The sequence below is a fragment of the Erithacus rubecula genome (genome assembly GCF_903797595.1).
Source record: "Erithacus rubecula genome assembly, chromosome: 9".
NCBI lineage: Eukaryota > Metazoa > Chordata > Aves > Passeriformes > Muscicapidae > Erithacus > Erithacus rubecula.
This window is the reverse complement of record NC_136660.1, coordinates 28,382,567-28,406,318: the sequence shown is the minus strand read 5'-3', so window position 1 is coordinate 28,406,318 and position 23,752 is coordinate 28,382,567. Positions and strand designations below refer to the sequence as shown.

Here is a 23,752-nt window from a genome sequence, read left to right as displayed (position 1 = left end):
TTATAAATATCCCTATTATATATAACCCTTCACTGAACAGTAAGTTATCTTTCAGTGAAGAGATGGTCTGAGATATCTAAAGAAAATTCATGTCTCTAAACCTGCCAGTCCTCCAAAATCTCTTGTGCAGTTTTCTGTGAATTAAGCAAATGCTTAGTTGTCTGCTAGTGATGCTAACAGCAAATTCACCAAGTTAGTTTTCTTTTATTCTTCATACTGTTGTCTCTGAGTAGTCCAGAGTTACAAGCCATGGAACCTTGTAAGAAACAGTTGGCAACTGCCTGGAATACAGAACTTTCCAAATTCAAACCCTTCATAGACAGAGAATGGTTTCTCCCATGCTTCTCAGTCCCTTTAGAATACCATCTGGAGCAGCAATAAAATAAAGTTAAACTCCTTTTATTATCATCTTTGATACACAAATCCAGTTGAAATTAGCTTCCTCCCCCCACCCCCAATAAATTGTGTGATTAAATTTAAGCTGAAATTTTTTGCTGAGTCATTGTTGTGGTTTAACCCCAGCCAGCAACTAAGCACCACACAGCTGCTTCCTCAGTCCTCCTGTCCCAGTGGGATGAGAAAATTGGAAAGGTACAAGTAAGAAAAGAGTAGGTTGAGGGGAAAAAAAAGTTTAATAACTAAAATAAGAAGAATAAATTGCAATGAAAAGAAAAATAACAAAAAGGGAGAAATAACCCCCTCAAAAACAAGTGAAGCAAATGAAAAACAATTGTTTGCCATAGACAGAATGCTGCTCAGCCTGTTCCTGTGCAGTAGTTCCCAGCCAGCTTTCCCTCAAATTTATATGCTGGGCATGATGAGCCATGGTACAGAATATCCCTGTGGTCAGTTGGGGTCAGCTGTCCCAGCTCTGACCCCTCCCAGCTGCTTGTGCACCCCCAGCCTCCTCGCTGATGGGGTGGAGAAAAAAAGTCCTTGTATGGTGTGAGCACTGCTCAGCAACAACTAAACATCAGCATGTTATAAATGATATTCTCTTCCTTAATCCAAACTCAGCACTGTAACTACTACTAACTCTACATGGCTAAAACCAGGATGGTCATTTTAAGCTGGCTGGTTTTAAGTTTTGGCCAGAAACACAGGATTTTTGAAGGCAATTCGATTTTAAGCATTTTAGATACTATAATACTCCTCTCCTACATACCCCAGCCTCTTTATTGTTCTTGTCTAAGTTATTGTCATCAAACATTTATTCTCCTTTTATTCCACAGGAAAACTGTGATACAAACATCAATTCCTTCAAGTCTTAGTATCCTGATATTAAAAAAGTCCTGCTGCTAAGCAGACACCAGCCTCTGTTGGCAAGAAGTCACTTAACCTCTGTGTGATTTACTTGTGTGCTGTACCAGTGTCCCAGATCACCTCAGCTGGAGCAGCAAAGTGTTTGGTCACCTCCCTTTCAAGGTCTCTACTGGAAACCTGAGTAGAGATGAATTTGTAAGTCTACCCACAAGATGGAAAGGAAACTCTACCATGTCAAACTCCAAGTTGTCAGTAGAGTATTGCACTGTTCTTTGTAATTACCAAGAGACTGGGTTTCTCTGCAAAAGTGCTGGATTGACACCTTGAAATATGGTAAGAATAGATTTGGGTGAGGAAGAGGGTATCCCATGGGCTAAAAGGAGTTTTAAATTTTTTTTTCACTTCTAGCAAAAATCTAAACTCAATTTTAAATTAATATTGACTGGGTAGTCAGTACATTTTCAGCTTTTCTTCAATACAGTGTCGCTGTGCTGAAGCAAACTGTTTTAAATGTCTGAAAAAGTATTGTTTAATGCCTGCAAGCACTGTCAGAAATCAGTAATTTTGAAATTTGAGCTATTTTTACTTTAGGGTTGGCATATCACTTTAATTCAGTCTGTTTACAGTAGATTAAAAGTGGGTATGGACAAGTGTCACAAGAAGCACATAAACATGTTGAATAATATTCTTCTAAATTATAGAAAGAATATAATTTTGATATTTGCAATATTAACTGGATCTTTACTGAAACTCTGCAAAAAAAGGGCAAATTCAGAAATCACAGGAAATAGCATTGTTTTGGTGATGACATGGAACTTGCAGATAGTGACAACTATCAGCTTAATTTTTTTTTAAGAAAATATTTTAAGAATTAGAAAAATTTGATAGAAAAAAACCCAACTCTGACTAGTTCCAGTCATACAGATTATAATGTAATCAAATTCAGAAACTATGATATTAATCTCAATTGCTTTGAATTTTTGCAATTCTGTGAACATCATGCTTACATTTCATACTGGCAAAGTGCCATCATTGTACATGTTTAAACAAGTTAGCATTATTTTGTTATAAATAGTGTTCTACTGGATAATCAAACAAGTCAGAAACTTGGAGGGGTCACACTGTGAGTATATAGGTAATTTGTTACAGCTTTAAATTTACTATAAAGTATTTACATTTTATCTTAACATTTTGTCTGCAAACAGTTTTTTCTTCTTTCATAAATTAATAACTCAGAAATTCCTATGAAAATGAGTTCATCAGAAACTTATTTCTTTTCCTTACTTGGGGTTGAAGATCTCTAGTCTTTTTGTCTTCTATAAAGCAAATTACACAGCTCAGCTGCTCATGTCTACAGTCATGGCTGAGTTCAGAAGTATGGCCTTCAGAAATGTTTCTCAGGGATGGATTTGGTGTGGAGAAAATGGTAATTCCATATCCCTCAGAGAGTGTGGAGTCCTTCACGTGTGGTCATTTTACTGCTGAGTTAGGATGCACTTTATTCTGGGATATTCACATTACAGTTACATGTAAATGACTTTCAGGATCAAGTTTGAAAGTCTACACTGTTGTTTTTAACATGAATTATACCTGCCATTGAAACTGCAGGAGAGAGCAGACATGCAAAAAGTTTCCTTTACTGGTGTTACCAGCAGGCAACTCCATCCATCTAAAACAGGTGCTATAGATTTAACTGTGCATCACATGATTAAACCAGGGGAACTTCCTGAACAGACAGAGCTGTTGATGTAATGAATGCTCACAGAAAAGGGAAGGAACTGCAAATACCATCAGTTGGGACTCTGGCTTTCAGAGGGTCATGCTCACTGCTTTGGTGTGTGCACAGCTCCCTCAGGATTCTGCAGCAGTAGCAGAGAAGCCAAGTAATGGGATTATGGGGTTATTTCAATAGAACAAACAGGTCTTGATTTTCAACACTGTTTCCATCTGATAATCAATTGGATTAAAGGAGAATTATCTCATCATAAGGTTGTTCCTAAACTATATTAAAAAAAAAAAAGTATTAATTAAGGAGATGTTGTTGGCTCAAGGAATATTGATTTTTCATCGCATACTTATTGAATACCTTTTATGACTAAAACTCTGAGTTCAAAATCTGATCTCTTTTTAAATTTTTTTCTGAAGTTTTTGCAGCTATTCTTAAAACTTCACAAACAAACAAACAAACAAATACCTCTTTCCAACCACCCCAAATTAAAAAAATCCACCACAAGCCAAACAAAAAAATAAATTTATAAAAACACACAATCCCTTCTTAAATCCCAACAAGGCACAAAAACTCCCACCTTCCCCACAGGAAAAAGCACAAAACAAACAATAAACCCTCTAATATTACTGCACTTTCACTAGAGATACTGTGACAGCTGATTACAGCTGAGAATAGTCGGTTTTGGTTTCTCAGTAAAATTCCCAAAGCATTCACAATGCTAGTTTCTTCCACTTCCATTTTTTCCTTGATATCCTTTCACCTCCAATATAAATATCTTGTGACTTTTTGTCCCCAAAATTTTGTACCACAGAGAAAGACTGATGAAACCGAGATTGCAGAAATTAACGCTGACAGAGTCACTAACCTTTTGAGAAACTTCCAATAAAATTAGAGTTTTGGTGATACCATCAGGAGAAAAATTTATTTCACTCGTCAGGGCTATTCTAGCACATGTACAGAAAATACGGCTTAGAAAATCTGAGATGATAATTTTGCCTTTGGTCACTAAATTCTAAAATGACTTTAACCTCCATGTATATTTTTTGACTTCTCTACACAGGGCACGTGTCAGTGCAGATTTAGTCCCACATTTTAGAAGAAGATATGTACAGTAAGTGAAAGCAAAATGTTCCTCTCTGATTTAATATGCTTTGCTCTGTGTATGTGTAGCATGAACAGTGAAAACTGAATACCCATCACTAGAGCTGTGCATGTTTGAACAGAAAATCTCACCACCTTTACACAACATTCTATACACAGAATTTTCATCACTTTCAATTAAAAATGGGAGGGAAAAGAATCAACCTGAAACTGAAGCAGTAAGCAAATACAAGATACCATTCTCATTTTAACATGGATTTTCTCAAATCAAGAATCTGATTTCAATGGTCTGAAATGTTCATGCAGTATGGTTTTAAAGCAGTGTGGATGCTATATTCTTACAGCAATAGACAATTACAATAAGTAATTTCCTAGCTCTAGTTTTTCTGTAAAAACGATGAGGTTCATTATTGTAAATACACTTTATGCAGTATAAGGTAGGGTTTCCTGTCCTGTGGGTCAGGATCAAATGGATTACAGAAAACCAGGCTGCTGGTAATCACTGAAATTTTCAAGACAAAATGAAGGTTTCAAGTTACCAAACCAAACCGTGGCCTTGGTTGAATCACATTGGCTGTTAATGCCCAGGGGTATGATAAAGATTGATGCTGCTGGCCTATTTCACAGAATCACACGGGGTATTCTGAGTTGGAAGGGACCCAGAAGGATCACTGAGTCAGCTCTCAAATGAATGGTCCATATGGAGACCAAACCCACAACCCCGCCCGTGTAAGCACCGTGCTCTGACCAGCTGATCCAGAAGCTGAAGTTTCAAATGATGCTGTTGTAGCATTTGAATTGTATTGCTCTAGATTCCCTGGGCACCTGAATTACTACTGCTTAATAGATGATAGATGGTATTTCATACTTCATACTTTTACTTCATTACGGCACAGTCCCTGCTGCTGAATCCTCCTGTGCCATGGAATTCTCACCTCGTTTTCTGCGGGGGCAGGAATCCCTTCCCGCGTTAGCCTGCGCTGTCCTTACCAGCGGCTAGGGGGCGGTGTTACCCCATTTTTAAAGCAAAATCCCTAAATCCAGGGATTGGCCTCCCCTAACAACGCTTTTCTTACTAGTTTAGGCAAATATCAGAGTTTATGCCTTTATATCACAACTTAAAGTTAAACTGAATAATTTCTATAAGATATAGATCTTTACAAGTAGCTTCAGTTCCATCAGCATTTTCATGCTTGAGGGGTAATCAGTATGCTGTGTTTCTTAACTACAAAGTTAAGACTTGCATTGTACTTTTTTGGTGTTTTTGTCTCTGTTTTACTGAATTTTGTAGCTTCATTTTTCTTCCCTTTTTCTCCCCTCCTTCCAGGTGGCTTGATAGTATAGCAGCACAACCTCTGGTGAAGACAGTGACACAAGAGTTTAGGAAAAACTTCCTGGCCAAGAAGAGCTGTGGGAATTCACTACCAGATCTGATTAAAGCACAGGAAGAGGGGTAGAAGTGGCTGATGTGAAACGGTGACTTTCTTTTCTTAGACTTTTGCATCAATTAAGTTACTTAGTAATCTGAATTGCACCTCCACATATTTTTTATTTGATTGCTGTGTGAATTCTCATTGCTTACTTTGCTTTTGTTTTATGTTTTTTCTGATACTTACTGAAAGCTCTAAACCCAAATAAATGACAGGTTCAGTAAAAACTCAATCTTGCTTTTGTGCTGCAAAAGCCCATTCAAGGCTTCATAAGCCCCTCAAAATTGATTTTTGGAGCGCTGTTATTTAATCTGCCCTTTACAAAACTTTAATGCCTTGAGCAAATCCTTCTTGCCTTATTCCCACCAAAAGGCACTTTGACTTCATGGTAAGCAGATAAATGTGAGACAAAAAATGCAGTTCAGACTGTTCCCCCAGTCCCTAGTAATTCTCTAACTTCTCTATTCTCCCTTTCTCATTATTGAAGAAAGCCTCCTGTGTAAACACCACTTTTTGTGCTCCCGTGGCACACAGACTTTTTCCCATCACTTGCTTGCTCTCCCCCACCTGCTAGATCTGACTCATTAGTTTAGCTTTAGCTTTGCTTCACCTCTTCACTCCCCTAGGAATTGTATTTAAAGTTCATGGCACTGTTCTTATTCTCAGCATACTTTCTCTTCGCATACCCAGCGGCACTGCAGATAATACTTTGTAATGTTCCCTAAGCTCAGCTGCTCCAACTTCAATATTTTCTTGCAGAGTTCAGTCTTTAAAAGGAGGTCTGTGGCAAAGGTGGCAAAGGGAATCTGCAGGCTAACCCTGGGCCAGGCACTGGGTTAATTCAGCCTCCTTGCCAGCTCAGGGTACATTGTCACCTGAGCCGCTGCCAGCCAGACCAACCCAAAGCAGTGCTCCAGCCTTTGCAAGTGGAACTGGCTGCAAAACAACATCCACTGCCTTTGAGGGAGGCACCTCTGCATGTGACACCTCCTAAGAGTTTGCTGTCATTAGTTTACATGCAGAGGAGGAGGCAGAAGGACATCAGTGGGACTGACTGCAGCAAAGCTCTGATTTTGCTTGCAGTGTATGCCTGCCTCAAGGAGCAGATGGCCTGGATGGATCCAGGCTGCTGTCACTTGGTGCTGGTGCTGCATTCAAAGCATTTGGGCCCAGGCTGCAAAGTGAGAGGAAGCCTAAAACTGTCCAGTGCTAAGGGTTACACTTAACCTACTTGGAAAGAAAAGGATTTGAAGCACTAATTTTACTGAACTTTTAGTGTCAAATAACACCACTATCCACATTACTTTGTCTTTTCTTTGTGAAAAGTTTCCAATGAAAGAAAACCAGCTATAGTATAACAGCTTCCAACCAGAAAGAAACCAGTAACTACAACTACATAAAGACTGAGGTACTGGCAGTTAATGCTGGCAGCAAGTACTTGAAGTAGTTGGTTGTGCCTTGCAAATTATTTATATTGTAATGTCCTTTAAACAGTAATCCAGTGGTGATTGTGCTGTCACCCTTCCTATAATGACGTGTTTCTCCTTACCAGCTTATATATGTCATATTAATTGTTCTGAAACTCTTATAAAACTTGACTAGCAGAATATTCAAAAAAGCTTAAATATTTTTAAAAATATTTGCATTAAGTACTTCTTTGTGGCTTATTCTTTCATTTTTCTTTTATCTGAAGAGACTCATGAGTTGAGTGATTGACAGATACAAATTGTAAGGCAGACCTTGGTTTGACTGAAATCAACAGCAAAACATTCAATGACTTCATTTTACCCCAGGGCAAGTAAAAGGCAGTTGGAAAACACTATGCAAAGACCCAAAGGATTATGACTCCAGCAATAGAGTGGCTTAAGAGGTTTTGTCTGCAACAGAAATTTATAAATAATTCCATCTTTGAAAAAGAAAAAAAAATAAAGGTAATTTCTGCTATGGAAAAATGTCTTTGTGGTTCGTAAGGAGCTGCCTCCCACCTACTGTCCTGGTAAAGAGTGTGTAGCAGCTGGGTATTCTGATACAAACTGTGTGTAGCATGGACTTTCTTCTTGGATCTTGACTTTCAAACATGGTTGAATTTTAAACTTTTCAATTAAAACCTTTTAACCTTTTTCACTTTGGGTGGTATTTTCCAGGGATGAGTCAAAATAATGGCAAGAGGAATGTTTAGATAGTATTCAGAATTTTTGGATGCATGTTTTCCAGCTGTTTTGTTATTTCTGAACTGTCAGTGACATTGTATTCAACTTTTAACACTTAAAATGCGATTTCAGTTTTACCATAACAGTTAACACCCCACAAAAGCTGTGTTTTATAACAGCAAAAGTAATTATTAATGTAGAGATTTACAATGTGTTGCTTTTAAAAATGCCAAATAACTTGTGAGTATCTATGTGTGTAGTCAGGACATTAATGCATGAATGGTATTGTAAAAAGTGGCCTGGATTTCAGTCTGAATTTCAGTTGCTATCCTCTGCTGAGAATGTTGTAGCTATTCTTGACTTAGGCTTCTAAATGACAGGAAAATTATGCTACCTTTGTGTTAGATACACAGATAACTTCTATACAGAGCTCATCATGTGCCATAATGATGTCAAAATTACCAGTGAAGAAGTAATCATCTCTCTATATCACCCAGCTCAATTTCTATTGAAGTGTTTGGAAGACCAACTTGTTTCATTAAATACCAGCTATTTGAAAAGCTAAAGATGTCTTGAATTGTCAATGCTATCACCAACTTAGCACTTTCTAATTATCCTGAACTACTCCAGAAATCTGGTCACTGTCTTTGTTCCTCCAATTACATCCTTGTACGTGCAGCAGATAATAGACTTCGTGACCACATAATAGTAGATGCCTCTTCACATTAAACAACCAAACCACAAAACTTGTGACTTAATCAGTTGCAACTTGATATCGTTATTGCAATTTCACTGAGTGAACCAGCACTTTCCACAGTTTTTTTCGGGTTCTGTTGGATTTTGTTTATTTTTGTTGTGGGTCATGGGTTTGGAGGTTCTTTTTCTGGTAGAAATGCAAATCCATCTGTTAAGAAAAAAGTAGCAAGAGAGGGGAAAATAAACTCGAACAGCAAAGCAAACAAAAATAAGCCCTTTCCATTTGGGTTCTATGAATGTTGTACTCTCTGTATATCCTAGCATATGCTAAGCTTTTAAATAAGTGTTTTGAAGTACCTTACAACAGTTTAGCTCCATCTGCCATCCAGTTTTTGCTATAAAAGTGGCCAGCCTGATCATCTCCCATCTCATGAGGCAACTCAAACTCCTTTAGGCAAAATTTATTGCAAGGAGAAGCAAATTCCCTGAGTCAAATGGGCCAAATAGCTTGTTGACAAAACTGCCAAGAAACATATATGCTTATTTATTTTAAAAATAGAAAAAAAAAAAAAAAACAAAACCACCACATTTGGTTGCAGCCAGAACATAAAAACACCTGAATCAAATTTTCCATATATGAAAATAAGGAAATCTGGAAGCTGACGCTATTTTAGGCTAATTGCATTTTGCTGGGTTTCGGGGGAGTGGTACATAGTAGCAACTGTGGGAAAACCACTAAATAGTTCTCTGTTTGAACCATCTGTCACGAATATGGGACATATGTTCGCTTTGTTTATTCAGGAGCCAAGTAGAAGCCGATACACTGCGCTCGGCCCCGGCCCAGGGCTGGACCGCACCGCGCACCGCAGGGATGCGGGGAAGCACGGGCGCTGCTCCCGCCGCCCCGGGGCCGCTGCCGGACGCCCCGGGCTTCCCGGAGGGCGGCGGGGCCGGCAGGGGGAGGCCGCGGCCGCCGAGCCCCGCGGAGAGCGGGCGGGGAGCGGAGCATCCCCGCGGGGCCGCCGCCTCTCCCCGGCTCGCCCGGTGCCGGCGGCGCCCGCTGGGATCCGCTCCCGCCGAGCGACGGGGCCGCGGGGACCCCCCTCCGCTCGGCGGAACCGGAGCGGCCGCGCCTCCCGCCCGTCCCAGTTTTCCCTGGCAAACTTTGGCTGCCGGCAGCGCCGCACGCGCGGCCACCCCCGCTCCGCTCCGCCCCGGCGGCGAGCGCTCCGCGCAGCCCCGCGCACCGCCCCGGCCCCGGCCCCGGCGCGTCAATAAAGTTGCGGTCGGGCGGGTGGAAAAGGCGAATTGCCCCGGAGGGGCTCGGCAAGGGGCTGCCAGCGGGGCTGCCAGCGGCTGGCCCCGGCTGCGGGGCCGGGGGCGGGCGGGCGCTGCGGGTCTCCTGTGTGCACCCCCCTCCCGCCCCCCGTGCGCTCTCGGTCCCTCCCTGGGAACAGGCGCTGCCCACCCAAGGAGGCGACCGGCGCTCCTGCCCCGCTGCCGCTCGCTCACTCACACATCACACAGACACACACAGACACACACCCGTGCGTGCGCCTCTCGCTCCCGCACTGGAATCAGTGCTTCTGCCTGCAGGTTGCTCAGACCTGAAATCTAAGGGAAAAGCTCAGCGTTTGCGTCGCTGCTCCTGCCGCCGGTGGTGGTAGCGGTGAAGAGGAGAGGGGGTTGTGGGGTTTTTTTTGCTTGGTGGCTTTTTTTTTTTTTTCTCCCTTGAATTCAATGGATCTGAACTTGGAGCCTTTAGACCTCTGCGATATTGGAATATCTACATGCTGATCATCCTTGTTGTGACACATCAAGTCGTTTGGGGAAACCATCCGAAGACAGCAAGATGTTTCTCGTTCTCTTGTACTTCGCTTTGCCCTTAGTAGGTAAGTTGCTGATGCCTGTTTTCGGTCTGCACATCGCCTCGTAAAGCAAAGCACAGGGTTTATGGGACCGGGAGCTTGATGCTCGTCAGCCTATTGTTTAGGCAGAACAGTGAAGTTTCCAGTAGTTTTTATGGCTCTGCCTCACATCAGTTAGCCCGGTCTACGTTTAAAGCTCTGTGGGTTACTGACTTCGGTACTTGACTGTCTAGCCTCTTGTTAATTTGGGTTCTCGCAAGTTACAGGGAAACTTTTCATTTAAATAAAATAAGGCTGCCTGAGGAGGGTGGGGGATGACATGACCAGCTGAAGGATTACATCTTCACCTGAACTTGGCAGCATGCCCGACTGGTAGTGGTTTGCAGCCCAAACTGGTTTCCTTTCCACAGGAGGGGTTTGCGTTTCCATCCGCATGTGTTTGAGGGAACATGACGAGGGCACGGTGGACAGGAGAGAGTTAAAGCAATTTGCTTTGTTCTCCTGCAAAAGCATCATACGTGGAGAGAAGTGGGGAGGGGGGGAAGTAACAAATTCTACCTTTATACATATAGAATAAGCAAAAATGTGCATTGCCTTTAAAAAGTGACTGACGCAAAGACAGGCTAATATCAATCCGTGAGGATACTTATCTCTCCGAGCGGGTTGTTCCTGGATGTAAGTGAAATTACAGCAAAGCTCTTGTGGAAAGTGAGGCTGAATATTTAACCCCTCAGTTAAACCCCGGAATGGAAAGCCGATTTGTTTCACCAGTGTGGATCTATGGAATAACAAATGCTTGTTTTGTCAGGCACATTAACCCCTCTGGGTTTTCTTTCCTTTTTTGTGTTTCCTCATAAATCATCCATCAGGATTTAAAAATACCATTTCCTTGGACTTCCCAAAAAGTGGATCTAAGCCCTTGGAAACCCCGTGTGCTTTTTCCTAAGGCGTAGCATGAAGCCAGGAGGTTTGCAAGGTGCTGCCCCTGGGGTTCGCTGCCTGTGCAGCCAGAGGAGGTGCCCCGTGCTGCCCAGATCTTCTCTGGGCTCGGGTGAAGCCCACCCTGCTCCCTCCGAGAGCGCGTGTTTGGTTTTTTGTGTCTCCTCTCCATAGATGTACTTTTGTCCGCAGAAGTGAGCGGGCTGCCTGGAGGGGAGCGCCTGGACTGCGTGAAAGCCAGCGACCAGTGTCTGAAGGAGCAGAGCTGTAGTACTAAATTCAGGACACTGAGGCAGTGTGTAGCCGGCAAAGAGAGCAACTTCAGCCGGGCCACGGGCCTGGAGGCGAAGGACGAATGCAGAAGCGCCATGGAAGCTCTCAAGCAGAAATCCCTGTACAACTGCCGCTGCAAGAGGGGCATGAAGAAGGAGAAGAACTGCCTGCGCATTTACTGGAGCATGTACCAGAGCTTGCAGGGTACGTGGCGAAGCGCAGAACCCCCAGCGCAGGGTGCGGGTTTGCGGCTGCCCCGACCCCGCAGCTCTGGCTGTGCCCGCATCTCCGCCCGCCCCCGGCACAGCTGCGGCTCCGCTGCCGCGCTGGGAAATCCACAGCGAGTCTCCTCCGGGGCACCCAGCTGACCTTTCCAGACCACAGTCAAGAGATAGGGGCACGAGCATGTGAAAGAGCCCAAAAAACAGTCATTTGGAGACATTTTCCTAAATAATAGTAAAACTCCTTAATTAGGACTCACCCAACAAGACCACAGGACACTGGAACTAGCTTCTTAGTCTTTTTGTTGAAAGCTAAATGTAATAAGAAGTGAAGATTGGTTTAGGTAGAAGTTTAGTTTTTCCTTTTCTGTATTTACTGGTAGTATTCCCTGAGCAGGCTGAGGCAGAAAAACCCCCAAAGTTTATGGTTCCTACAGCATGTAGATGTGCCAGTTAAAAGAGATATGACAGTGATGGACTCAGGACTCCTCTGTTATTTGTATTCATAAGGCAGATTTCTCTTAGTCTGCTGGGGATATACAAGAGACATAATTTTTAGTCCTGTTTTGCTGTGGCCCTGAACTTGAACGTGCAATCTCACTCCAGTGTGTTCCCCTTATAACTTGTTTTGTTTTTTTAAAGTTGCTTCTGCAAAAAGGGAATAATCATCTTTCTATTTATTTACCCATATATTTTTTTATGTCCATACGTATTTTTTTTTGCTAACTGTAATAATGGGCGCTTTCTGCATCATAAAAGTTTCTCTTCCAACAGCATCTTGTTAGTAATGTTTCATACCCAAGATACGAGTTTTGGCTGTTAGCTGAGCTTCTCTAAGAAAGAGCTCTGCTGTTATGGTGAATGAAGAGAAACATCCTTGTTACAGCTTCTCTGCTGCTGGCACAAGGTGGGACAGTCCCTGTGATGTCACAGGCTGTCTCTGCAAATTATGACCTTAACCAAGGAGGAAGGAGAAAAGAGATCTAGTGACAGGGATAAACAATTAGCTTATTTCAGGTGTTTTGATAGGTAATTCTTTGAGAAGAGGTAGCCATATAAACTTTTTAAAGGGATTAAAGGGCTAAACCTGTTATGAAGTAAAAGTAAACAAAAAAAAAATCTTATCCCAAATTCTTGTGTAAAAGAAAAATATCCAAATATTTTTTGTCCTTAGGAAATGACTTGCTTGAAGATTCCCCTTATGAGCCAGTAAACAGCAGACTATCAGACATATTCAGGCTAGCACCAATTGTATCAGGTAAGCAGACTTAAAATTCTTTAACTGACACGTGATTTTGTAATTGAATTATGGAACTTTCAAGCAGTAATCATAAATACCAAGAAATGATAATGGCTTCCTGGATTTAGGAAGCTCATGATATAGTTGCACAAAGGAAAAGACTAATTGGTTTTGAAGTGAAAGAATGCTTGGCAGGATGGCAATTTGTATTCTTTTTGAGTCATTCTTGACAAAAAATGCTAAATTTTCCTGTAGGTGGCAATCTGATTCCCTGCGTTTCCAATTTACAAATCAGAGGTTTTTTGGGAATTTGGTCAGTGCAAGTTACCTCCTGTTGACATTATGGAAGATCAGAAGATCCATCTTTCGAGTTTGCATAAAGGAATGCTTTATAGTTTCATACAGTTAAAAAACAAAAAAGAAAATTTAGAATTAAAGCTTGTCTTTTTTTTCTGGAGCTGCTGCCCTTTTAAAAAGCCTATCACAACTTCTTCCTTTTTCTGTTTTTTTTTTTTTTTTTTTTTTTTTTTTTTGTTGCTGTGTGGCTGCCTTTCAGAACTCTTTTGTGGAATTTTGAATATGTTGCATGGGTATTAAACAATGATGTTGGTTGTTTATCAGCCTATCATTTGGGGTCATATTGATAGAAAATGTGTTTTTTGGGGGGCATTCACTGGGGTTACAGGTTGGAATTTAATTTCTTTTTAGGACCTTCAGGAAGTCTTTTTTGAGGATGCAGTCTGTTCTCTGGATTTTTATTTAATTCCATGAAACAAATCAAATGTTCACAGGACAGTGTGTAATTTGGACTGTGCTAGAGCTCTACTTAACTGACATGCTATGGATAAGCATTAGGAGGTGCCTCTTTAAAAGAAAGGAAAAAAAGACCAGAGAGAGTGGCTTCACCAATTTTCAGATGTACTTACACTTTTTAGGACTCCAAGTCCCATTAAGAGCCAGGGGGACTTAGGTTGTTAAGTATTTAATGGCACAGATTTTCAAAGGCATATAGACACATAAAATGTAGATAACTGCCCATCGGGATTTTCAGAAAGGACTAAGTGATTTAAATAGGCGTTAGATGCCCAGGCACTTTTGAAAATTTTAAGTGCTTAATGCATCTTTAGGTATCTTAATGCCTTTGAAAATCGTTCCTTTAGTCACTTTTCAATATATGACTTCAGATCCTTATCCCATACATCTTTTGAAAGCATTGTCCTACTTGGTGAGCAAGTCTGTTAGAGAAATGGTAGAGAGCAAAGATAAATCTCTGAAGAATCTTTATTTCTTTTATTTTTTATTGCTTAAAACTCCAACTTAATATAAAATCAGGACGAAATCAATGCAGAGGGGTTCCAGGCTGTTTTCTTAAAATTTATTATCAGCCTGCCTAGGGCCAAATTCTAACTGATGTCAGCAGTTTTGTGATCTACAAAGAAATAAAATCTGCATTCTGCCTTTCTGGTTTGGGGTTTGTTTTTTTAATTCTCCATTTATTTGCAGAATAACTACCTTAAAAATGTAATTTTAATGCACCTATTCAGATCAACAGTGAAGTAAGATATAGTTGCCAGCAGGTGATGTCCATCCTATCACAGTTAGAACTAATCTGTTACCAGTGCACCCCAAATTGCTGCTCCCTTGGTCAAAAGTTTCAGGTTTACAAGGATGGGAGGCCTAGAATTCACAGTGAACAATAAGCAAAAGTTGTCATCCAGTGGAAGAACCCCAGTATTTGAAAGTATTGTCAGCTGAAAGAAAAAGATTAGCAAAAGCATTTTTCTTATTGTCATGGTTACTATTGCATGTTATATTCTTGAAAGCTCCTCAGTATTCTAGGTTTTTTGCAGAGCTCTGCAAATACAGCAGAATTTGGTAAAATTTGATTAAAACAAACAAACAGAGCAATCCCTGTAGAAGTAGCAATGACAGGGGTTTCATAACTGCAGTTCTGCTAACGTGGACATTGTGTTAGTAGAAGTTGCTGCAGTGTTCACTCCATCAAAGTTACTGGTGTGTAATTAAAAGCAGCAATTAACCCTTTCATATCACATTCTGTGGTACTGTATGACTTGGTATGTATCAAGTGTAATGCCTGGGCCACTTTTGTATTTATTTTTGTGGTAGTGTAGAAAATCACAGTAGTTTTCTTTTGTGGAATGTAAAAGGGGAGATCATTGGCTGAGATAACTGTTTTGTGTCAGATAAGTCTTTTGTAGTGTACATAAGCCTGACAAATGAAGGACAGTTTTTAAAACCAGTTGATGTAATTCTGTTTTGGTAGATGTTCAAAATTGCTTCCCCTATGGAGAAAGGATGTCACATTCTCTCTAATTCCACCATCAATATGTTGATTTGGAACAATAATCAGGAATATATGGCTAAACATGTTACTAAGTTTTAGTCTTCCCAGTTTAAAGACTCGACTGTCTTGTCGAGTCTTTTGTTTTGGGCGTATCTAGGTTTGAATTTTTTTATAACTACTATGTCAGATGTGGTGCTTCTGCCTCAGGGGTGTGAATTTCTTCCTGTTAAGCAGCTCTTCAAATTGCTGAAGACTTATGTGTTTGTTTTGGAGGGTAACAGATTTGGGTTACTTATTATGATGTAAAGATTTTGCTTAAACAGACATTTTTGCTTGAACCTTTAGAACTTTTGAGAGGTGAAAACATTTTAAGGCCATTGACTTCTGTCACAACTACAGTAAATGCAAAATCTGTTGATTGGATTTCAGAAGTGAGTTTCACACTACATTAAGGAGAGATGCTTGAATTAGTAACTTCTTAAAGCAATCTGTGACTTTTTACTACCTGGAGAACGGTTTGTCTCTTTTTGTATTGTAGTTGACATTGAGCTTTGCGACTGGAAGATCTGTTATTATTTTGGTATTAGCTGATACAGTATAGTGGTCACCTCGGGCACCTTGTAAGAAAATATCCTGCATAAAAAATGTAGCTGCACACATCCATAGAAGTACTTAACAAAGTAATGTTTCTGAAATGTCTCATTCATTTCAACAGAAAAGGGAGAGCCACTTCTTCTGAACAAAATGCCTTAAGCTATGTCTGTGAAGTGGTGTAAATAGAATACTCTGTGTTAAAAAGAGTTGGCTATTTAGATCAATGCATTTAGGGTGACAAAATCCTCTCCTCCCATGGATTCACTTCTAAGATGCCTAGTTATTCATAGGCTTATTATCCCATTGTTCAGCTTTGTGAATCTTCTTTCTTTTACATCCATTATGCTCAGAAATAATCTTAAAAGAACAGGCTGCACAAATCAGAACATTTGTTAAAACATAGAGGGTCTGCCGTGGAGATGAGTTGGTCTAGGGAGACTTGGTTTCATGCTGCTTAGTTAGACCTTGTTTCTAGTTGCTAAAGCACAGGACTGGTAGAAGTTAATTTTTTTGCCATTATTTCTTCTTAGTGCAGTAAACTGTTTTTGCAAAGTGCCTTTAGCATGGTTACCAAATCAGAGAAATGTCAAAGGGAGCATTCCCTGATTCTGCTGTTCTTGTGAGAGCCTGCCTGATCTAAAAACTCTTGGAATCTTTTGTTGTAGAGGTATATGGAAGCTTATATTTAGGGAAGGGCATATTTTATATTTATTATAGTAACCTTCTAAATTAAAACAAATAATTCAGTAGACAGCACAGCACATTGGGTTTCTTATTGGAGTGTATCACTCCATGTTAGAACTCAGCACAATACCAGGTTTGATTTGCCCACTGAATGAGATGGAAGTGCAAACAGAAACAGTTATGGTCAGTAAGGTGGCTTTTTATTGTATGTAAAAAAATGAGACTGAAAAATCATCAGTGCTGGAACTCAGGGGTGAGTGTGTGTGTGCTAGTGGCCATTACAATCCTTCTGTAGGATGCATGAGGGTGGCTCTGGGATCCTCTGGATCTTTGCTCAGAAGGTGAGTAGGTTGATCAGTAGTTTTCCTACCTTCATTTGAGTTTTTCAAAGTCTTGTAGGCATCTTGTGTAATTTATTCACAACTAAGTTGATTGTGAAGAAAGAATGAATCCAGTGTGCAAAACACTTGAGGATGTGACAGACTTTTGTGAGGTAATAATTCCCTCCCACAGCACAAAACCTGTTTTGTGTATTGATGGCACCTATTTTCCCCCCTCCCCATTATATTTTTCTTCTCAGGAATAGGGTAGAGGCATCACTGAGAACGAACTGATGTGTTTCCTTGGAAAAGTTGCCATCAGCAAAGGTGGGGGAGGCAGGTTGAGGCTTTTCAGTCTGAGTTCCCAGGATTCAGAGATACAGAGCTTCCTTGTCTGTGCTTCTCATACCTTCTCTTCCTGCTATTCTGTAGAAATAGGAAGCTATGTCATAATGAATTAATTTTCCCAAAACTTTCATTTCCCCCCAAAATCCCTTTAATCAAGAATGGAGTGTTTCCCTATTCATTTTTGTAATTCTTGATCTGATGTAGGGGCTGTGTTTTGCATAACAAGTCCATGACACTTTAATTATTATTTACTTTTTTTTTTCCCAACCTGGTAAGTGACTTTTCATTTGTAGAATCCATGTATGGCCTTTTTTAGATTGTTTATCAAAAAGATAAGTTAGAATCTCTCTCCTAGCCAAGAGATTCACTGCTTTTTCCTTTTGGGGTTTGTGGCATGTGAATTAGTGGCTTCTGCCATGAATTAATACTGTATGACAACTCCAATTCCTGTTGCCTGAGGCCTCTAATCCTGTTTCTGTTCCTAAATCTGCATGTATTTCAAGTGCCACATATTTTTCTAATTTAACACAGTGTCTTTTCATGAGATTTCTGTAAGATTATTGGAGATGCCACTTTTCTACAAAGGCAGTTTAATTTTAAAAAATATTAAAAATGTTGATTTCTGTCTACTCTCTGCAATGCTTTTATGAGCTATTACCCCCACATCACTGCTGTTTAGTCAAAAAAGCTGTGATACCTCATGTTAGTTACCTTGCACACACACCTGAGTTCAGGAGCAGTAAACCAGTTCTTGTAAGGTCAAAAAGAGGCTTGCAGTCTGATTCCCACTGAAGTAAGCATAACATATCAAAATCTTCTTACTTCATTGTGATGTATTCTGTTTCCTGTTACCATTTTGGGTTTTTTTTTGCTTAGTTTTGGTTTTCTGATGTGAGGTCAAGCCTTTTGATAAGAAAAAAGTAAAAATTTTTTATGTTTAGCCTACATTAGATTGTCACATATAGAACTATATTTTTCTTTATAAGATAATACATTAAAATAATAGCCCTTGAACCAATATTTAGTACTGGTTTTATAGAAATCCAGGCTAACTCTGTCTTTGCCTAGTGACAATTTGTGTCCTGTAAGAAGACAAACAAACCAGGCACCTATTTTAGCTGCATTTAACAAAATGAAAATAGTTTGACAAAAAAAAAAAAAAAAAGTCTAAGCATGTACAATGTTTGTGCTCTTTGACATTTCTGAGTGCAGATTTTCTTTGCAGAGACAACTAGGCTGGGTTCCAGGCAGATAACAAGTTATCAAGGGTGCATAGATACCAGTTACTGATTTCCACTTCTGCATTTTTATAATCAGATTGGACTTCACACAAAAGAAAATCACTTTGGTGACTGTTGGCTTGCAGGAGCTCTTTGAATATCCTGTTTTCTGCATTTCTTGAAGCTAGATCTGATTATGAGAGGGGAATTAAGTACCATGTTGAAGTAACTGATTCACTGGCCTATAAAGGCAGTGCCTACACACTTTACCTTCAGCAGGCCTTGAAAATAGGAATATATAATACTCTGTTTAGTCTTTGTTGCTTTCCTTGGTAAGATTGTTGGAACTTTTTTGCTAATTTCTTTGAAGAGTCTTTGCTCCTCAAGTATTTAAAGTGCATAGCTTTGTAATGTAATGTTTCTGCCTGTCCCAGTAGTCTTGGCAGGCTTTGTCAACTTGTTTCAACATGGGACTCAAGATGAAATCCATTCCATGAAAGGAGGAAGCACCTGATGATGCAACACAAAGCATTTATGCATGATTATTCAGCCTCTTCTTTAATGCCAAGAGTAATAAGAGAGAATATTTAAAAGTATTGAAGGAAATGCAGAGTTGAACAGTATTTTCCTGAAGCTTAAAAGGGAAGTCTTAGGATATAGCTGGTTGAAAAAGCATGACCATTTGGTAATAAAGTACCTACTTTATGATGCAGTGAACCACATATTTTCTAGAGTAACATCCTTGGAGAATGGAACTGCCATCCCTTAATCTGTGTCTTTGCAGGAAAGCCTCAATTATGGTGTGGTGGCTCAGATATTAAATGAACAAATACGTATATACACTTCTGTGCAGCAAACTGTGTTCTTGCTTCCCATTACAGGGCAGCTTTATGGTTTGCTGAGTCTCTCTGAAAGAGGAGTAAATGACAGAGGAACTGCCAGTGATGGTGGTGGGATTACAATGAGAGATCAGGTCACTGGGGAGGGGAGCAGAATCAGGTTATCTGTTGGGAGAGGCAGCACCATTCCAGGGATGTGGTGAGCAGGAATATTCATGGGCTGCTGAGGAACTCAGACACCCAAAACTGGATGGGTTCCCTGTTTAGGAGGTGTCTGCAGCCTGCTGTGTCTCAGGGGTGAGTGGTGGTTCACAGGTTCATGGAGGTGAGCTGAGAGTGAGCAGAAGCTGCTTGGTTCTTGTGGTGACCACTCTTGTCAGTGGTTCAGTGGTACAGGTGCTGTGAGGGCTGTGCAGAAGAGAGGGCTGTGTTGAGTGGGCAGATTCCTATGGCAGCCTTCCTTGCAGGGCTTCCAGAATGCCTTGTGTGAAAGCAGTTTTCCTGGTGAAACCAAAAGAACAGCATCCTGCTGCTTTCTGTCTCTTGATAGCACAGCAAGGTGCAGTTTATGGCAGGTGTTCTGCACACTGGCTCATTACATTTTAAGATATTTTTAAACTTCTTTTTTTCTTTTAATAACCCTATTTGTATTTGACTCTCAGGGATCTCTTTGCCAGTCTTGGAGAAGCCAGTGCTAACTGTCAGGAGTTGACAGTATATTAAAAATGTTAAGAGTAAAATACTTGTGTGTGGTGAAATAATGATTTCTGGATTGCAAAGCAGATCCTTATTTCTGATCTAACATTTCTTATTTTAAGATGCACATTATATTGTTTTAACCTTGGGAAGGAATGTGTTTACAGCTTTGATTTTTAGAAATGTGACTGGTTTTGTTCATGAAATGTAATTCTGTAATTTATATTATTCTTGGTAGTATTTTTATATTCTTGTATTTTCCATGGATGAAACTAATGCAGCAATAATGCTGTTGGTATAGTTAGAGCATTATCACAATTAAGTTATTTTTGGAACAGTTCTTTAGTTACTATGATGCTTTGACAATTTTTCTAAGTGTCAGTCAGGCTATTGTCCTGTACAATCTGCACTCAGCTTGAAATTCAACACGAGAGAGGCATGACACAAAGTGTAATGGCATAGAGATAGCTCTTGCTGCATAGAAAGTTGCAGAAATGATAAAGAGACTTGAAGGTATCAAACAATTTGAGTAGAAGCCCATAAATAAAGATGAATTTCTGCATTCAGTGCTTATATGATTTTATCAGTTTCTGGTATCCATAAAATGCATCTTCCCATTAATGTTTTGTCATGCAGCTGATGAGGTTCAGAGGTGGTAAAAACTTGCATGCTCTTCCTTTTAAATTCTGCATTCTAAATTTTGTACTAAAGTTTAGCAATCCCAGAAACGGCTGTTTCCTTGTTCCTCCTTTCGCAGACAGCACAAGGATTCTTCCTGCTCCCCAGTCCCACAGCCTCCATCCCACTGCAGGGTTTTTTTTGGGTTTAGCCCTGGCAGTCAGGGTCATGTTAAGCACTGCTGATCCCCTGAGCTGAGAATCCCAGCTCATTCCTGCCTTGATGTACCTTTTCCATACTGCCTTCCACTCTTTGATTGTTGGCTTCCCTCTCTCTGTGTAACTCCTGCACCAAGTCCCCTCCACCTGCAGGGGTTCTGGGGTTTTTTTTCTCTGTTACTGCAACATGAAGTGGCTCTGCCTTTCACTTCTGCTCCTCCTCAGAAATCTGACTGCACTTTTTTTCCATTCCTTTTGTGACATGCTTGTCTTCGTCTCCTGATGTCTTTGCTTTGCACCCTGCTCTCCTGTTCTTCATTTCCCCAGTGGTTCCCTGTCCTCCCTCATCCAGGACCTCTGGGAAAGCAGCACCTTCTGTGTCACTGAACACTTGTGTTAAACTCAGCTTTTCTCAGCATTCTCCAAATGGTTCTCTCACCCTCCCTGTAAAGTGTTTGAGACGTGGTTTGTTTGATAAAAGGAATTGTTCCTGAGGGGTGGAACTGACAAAGCCTGATTTCCTACCAGAGTCCTCCATGCCCACTTTGCACAGAGTTCCTGTTTCCTCTCCCTGTGCAGTGTCCTCTCCATGTGTTCCTTTGTCCCTTCCCTGGTCCTTAGTTGTGTCCCACATCTCAGCTCTGCAGGCAGCAGGTGCTGCAGCTGGCTGGGTGTCACACCTTGCTGAAGGACTGTGGGTCCCCATCCCTCTTGGAATGGCTCAGAGCCAGAGGCAGACCTGCCTTGTCAGGTCTGCTTGGGTCTAAAACTGTGGTTTTTCATAAAATTTGTAAGAACTTCGTATTTATTCCTCTGTCAGATTTGTTCAAGTATGTCGTATAAGTTAAGAAATCACTGGGAGCTGTAGGGTGTGGAGAAGATGGAGACTGATATTTAATTTACTTAGATTTCCTTGAAAAATTATGATTAAAAAAAGCAAATACGGTTCCTGTCATATCCCTAAGCATTAGACTGTGACATATCTCATCTTATTCTGGTCTCATGAAACATCTAGTGTGTCATGCAAGTGATATAAATAAACATGCAGTGGACTTGAAACATACAGGCAATTAAATACAGTTGATGGCTGGCAGTTGTGTGAGATAATTGAGCATCTCAGGATTCTTGAAATGGGAAATAACTCATCGTTTAGGTTAGTTGGCATGCAGATTATTTATTCTGATTTAGAAATGAAACAGGAAAGAAAGGAGCCATCCAAAAGCTGTTATATATGAACACATATATTGCATTTGACTATTTGGATGATACCACATTGTGTTTACAAATGACACTGCACTTTGTAGAGTCATCTTCTTTTCCAGATGGAATACTTTTAGGATTAATGATTAAGTTTTGCTGATGTTTGTTGTCAGAAGGCTATAAACAAAGTTAAGTAAGGCAGCAGTAGCATTTGGTAGTAGTTCCAAAGTATTCTTGCCTCTTGCAAATGGAGTTGAATGTATTCTCCACAGCAGTGGCTTTGCATTAATGAACACTTAAGCAGCAGATTAAAATGTCTGTATAAAAAAATAGGTTAGGATTATATAATAACACGAGTCTAGGATATTAATAACAGTGAAGATGATTTTATTGAGCAGATTAGGTGCAATTAAATCTCAACTGCAAAATATTTATAATAGCAGATCAAAACCCAGTCTCTGCAGCTTTACTTGCTTTCCTTCACACCTGCAGCATCAGCACCTGACAGCAAAGTAAATTATAATTTTTATTGTTGTTCATTTTCTATTGCCACGGGAATGTACATCATGTTATCCATTAGGCCCCAGACAGACATGTCTTTTCTCCACATACACAGTTATGGAACAAGACATGATTGAAGACAGCGAGGTGTCGGCTGTATTTGAAATTCTATTACAAATTGATGAATTTGCTTGTCAGATTTCTTTAAAGGATTGCATGGGTAAGAACTGCCTATAGTGTTCTCATAAAAAAAAAGTCATGAAAATTACAGCTTTAAAATCAACCCATATAGACTGAGGAATGGTGTCAGTTCTTTCTCTCCTAATCTGGTACTTAATTTTAGTCTCCTGAACAGTGAAATAGAGACACAAACTTGCAGTGGTGATAACACTCATAACCTGATGAAGTAAATTGATTTGATCCTCTGAGAGGTCAAACTCTGTGTGTTTCTAAGCAAACTTTCCCCAAGGCTGCTGATGTGTGAGATGTCTCTTCCCTTTGCCAAACATCCCACCTTTGTAACAGAAAATTAAAGAGGACTTGCAAAGAAATGTGTGTTACTGTATAAGTCTTATTTATAAATTGCTGTGAGAACTGTTGAATGCAGGGTTTGGTGATGTGTTTGGGGTTGCTGATTTTTTTTTTTTTTTTTTTTTTTTTTTTTTTTTTAATTTTTGCACATTTTAGAAATACCTAGACAGCTCTTTTTGGGTTGGGTAGAAAGTAAATTTATTAACTCTAGGTCTGTTAATGTTTAGAGAGAAAGGCATACGGTGTTTTCAAATTTGGTAAATAAAGAGCTATTTGAATCTGACTTGGGGCTGCATTTTAGTCTTTTAATAAGTTTCTGCTGTATAGCTAAAAATATCTCATCTGCATGCCCTTGACCTTTCTCTAAGAGCTGTGGGAAGATTCTAAAGCATAAACGAGAATAAATTTAGAATTATCCTATTGGAAGAAAAATGGTACCACATGCCTCAGCTCTCTGCAAGCTGGAGTTGTCAGTCCTACATGGCCAGTCTGGCAGGGCAGAGCAGGGAGCCCTTCTGCTGGAGACAGGCTTGGGTAGTCCTGGGAAAGGGAAATTACTTCATTTCTCATTCCCTGCTCAGTCCTTGCCCTCCTTGCAGGAGGTGCCAACAAAGGTGTAAGTATAAAAACTATAAAAACTGTAGCTCAGTTCTCTGTCCCTGAACATTTCCCTTTCTCCCCAGCTTGTTGTGTGTAGTTCCCCTTGCAGCTCTGGAAGCATTTTTAGTCTTGGGCTGTGTTTGAACTGGTGGCTCAAAGGTGAGATTG

General features: G+C 40.3%; 1 protein-coding gene and 1 long non-coding RNA gene across 3 annotated transcripts in view; both read left to right on the top strand.

Moving 5' to 3' along the window:
* The first annotated feature begins 1,237 nt into the window (after window positions 1–1,237).
* LOC306805427 lies at window positions 1,238–8,194 on the top strand. 2 transcript variants are annotated; one of them, XR_013775200.1, is made up of 4 exons: window positions 1,238–1,425; window positions 4,053–4,103; window positions 5,421–5,569; window positions 7,317–8,194. It is a non-coding gene; the product is annotated as an uncharacterized lncRNA (long non-coding RNA). The 2 variants fall into 2 exon arrangements; XR_013775201.1 differs by lacking the exon at window positions 7,317–8,194 and having other exon boundaries at window positions 5,421–7,043.
* A 1,366-nt stretch (window positions 8,195–9,560) lies between these two features.
* Window positions 9,561–23,752, top strand: part of GFRA1 (GDNF family receptor alpha 1) — a 131,273-nt gene continuing 117,081 nt past the window's right edge. Inside the window, exons 1-3 of the mRNA XM_079312495.1 lie at window positions 9,561–10,261; window positions 11,369–11,653; window positions 12,845–12,928. Of these exons, the coding sequence (XP_079168621.1) occupies window positions 10,222–10,261; window positions 11,369–11,653; window positions 12,845–12,928 (409 nt within the window). The 5' untranslated portion in view covers window positions 9,561–10,221. The remainder of the gene's footprint in view (window positions 10,262–11,368; window positions 11,654–12,844; window positions 12,929–23,752) is intronic.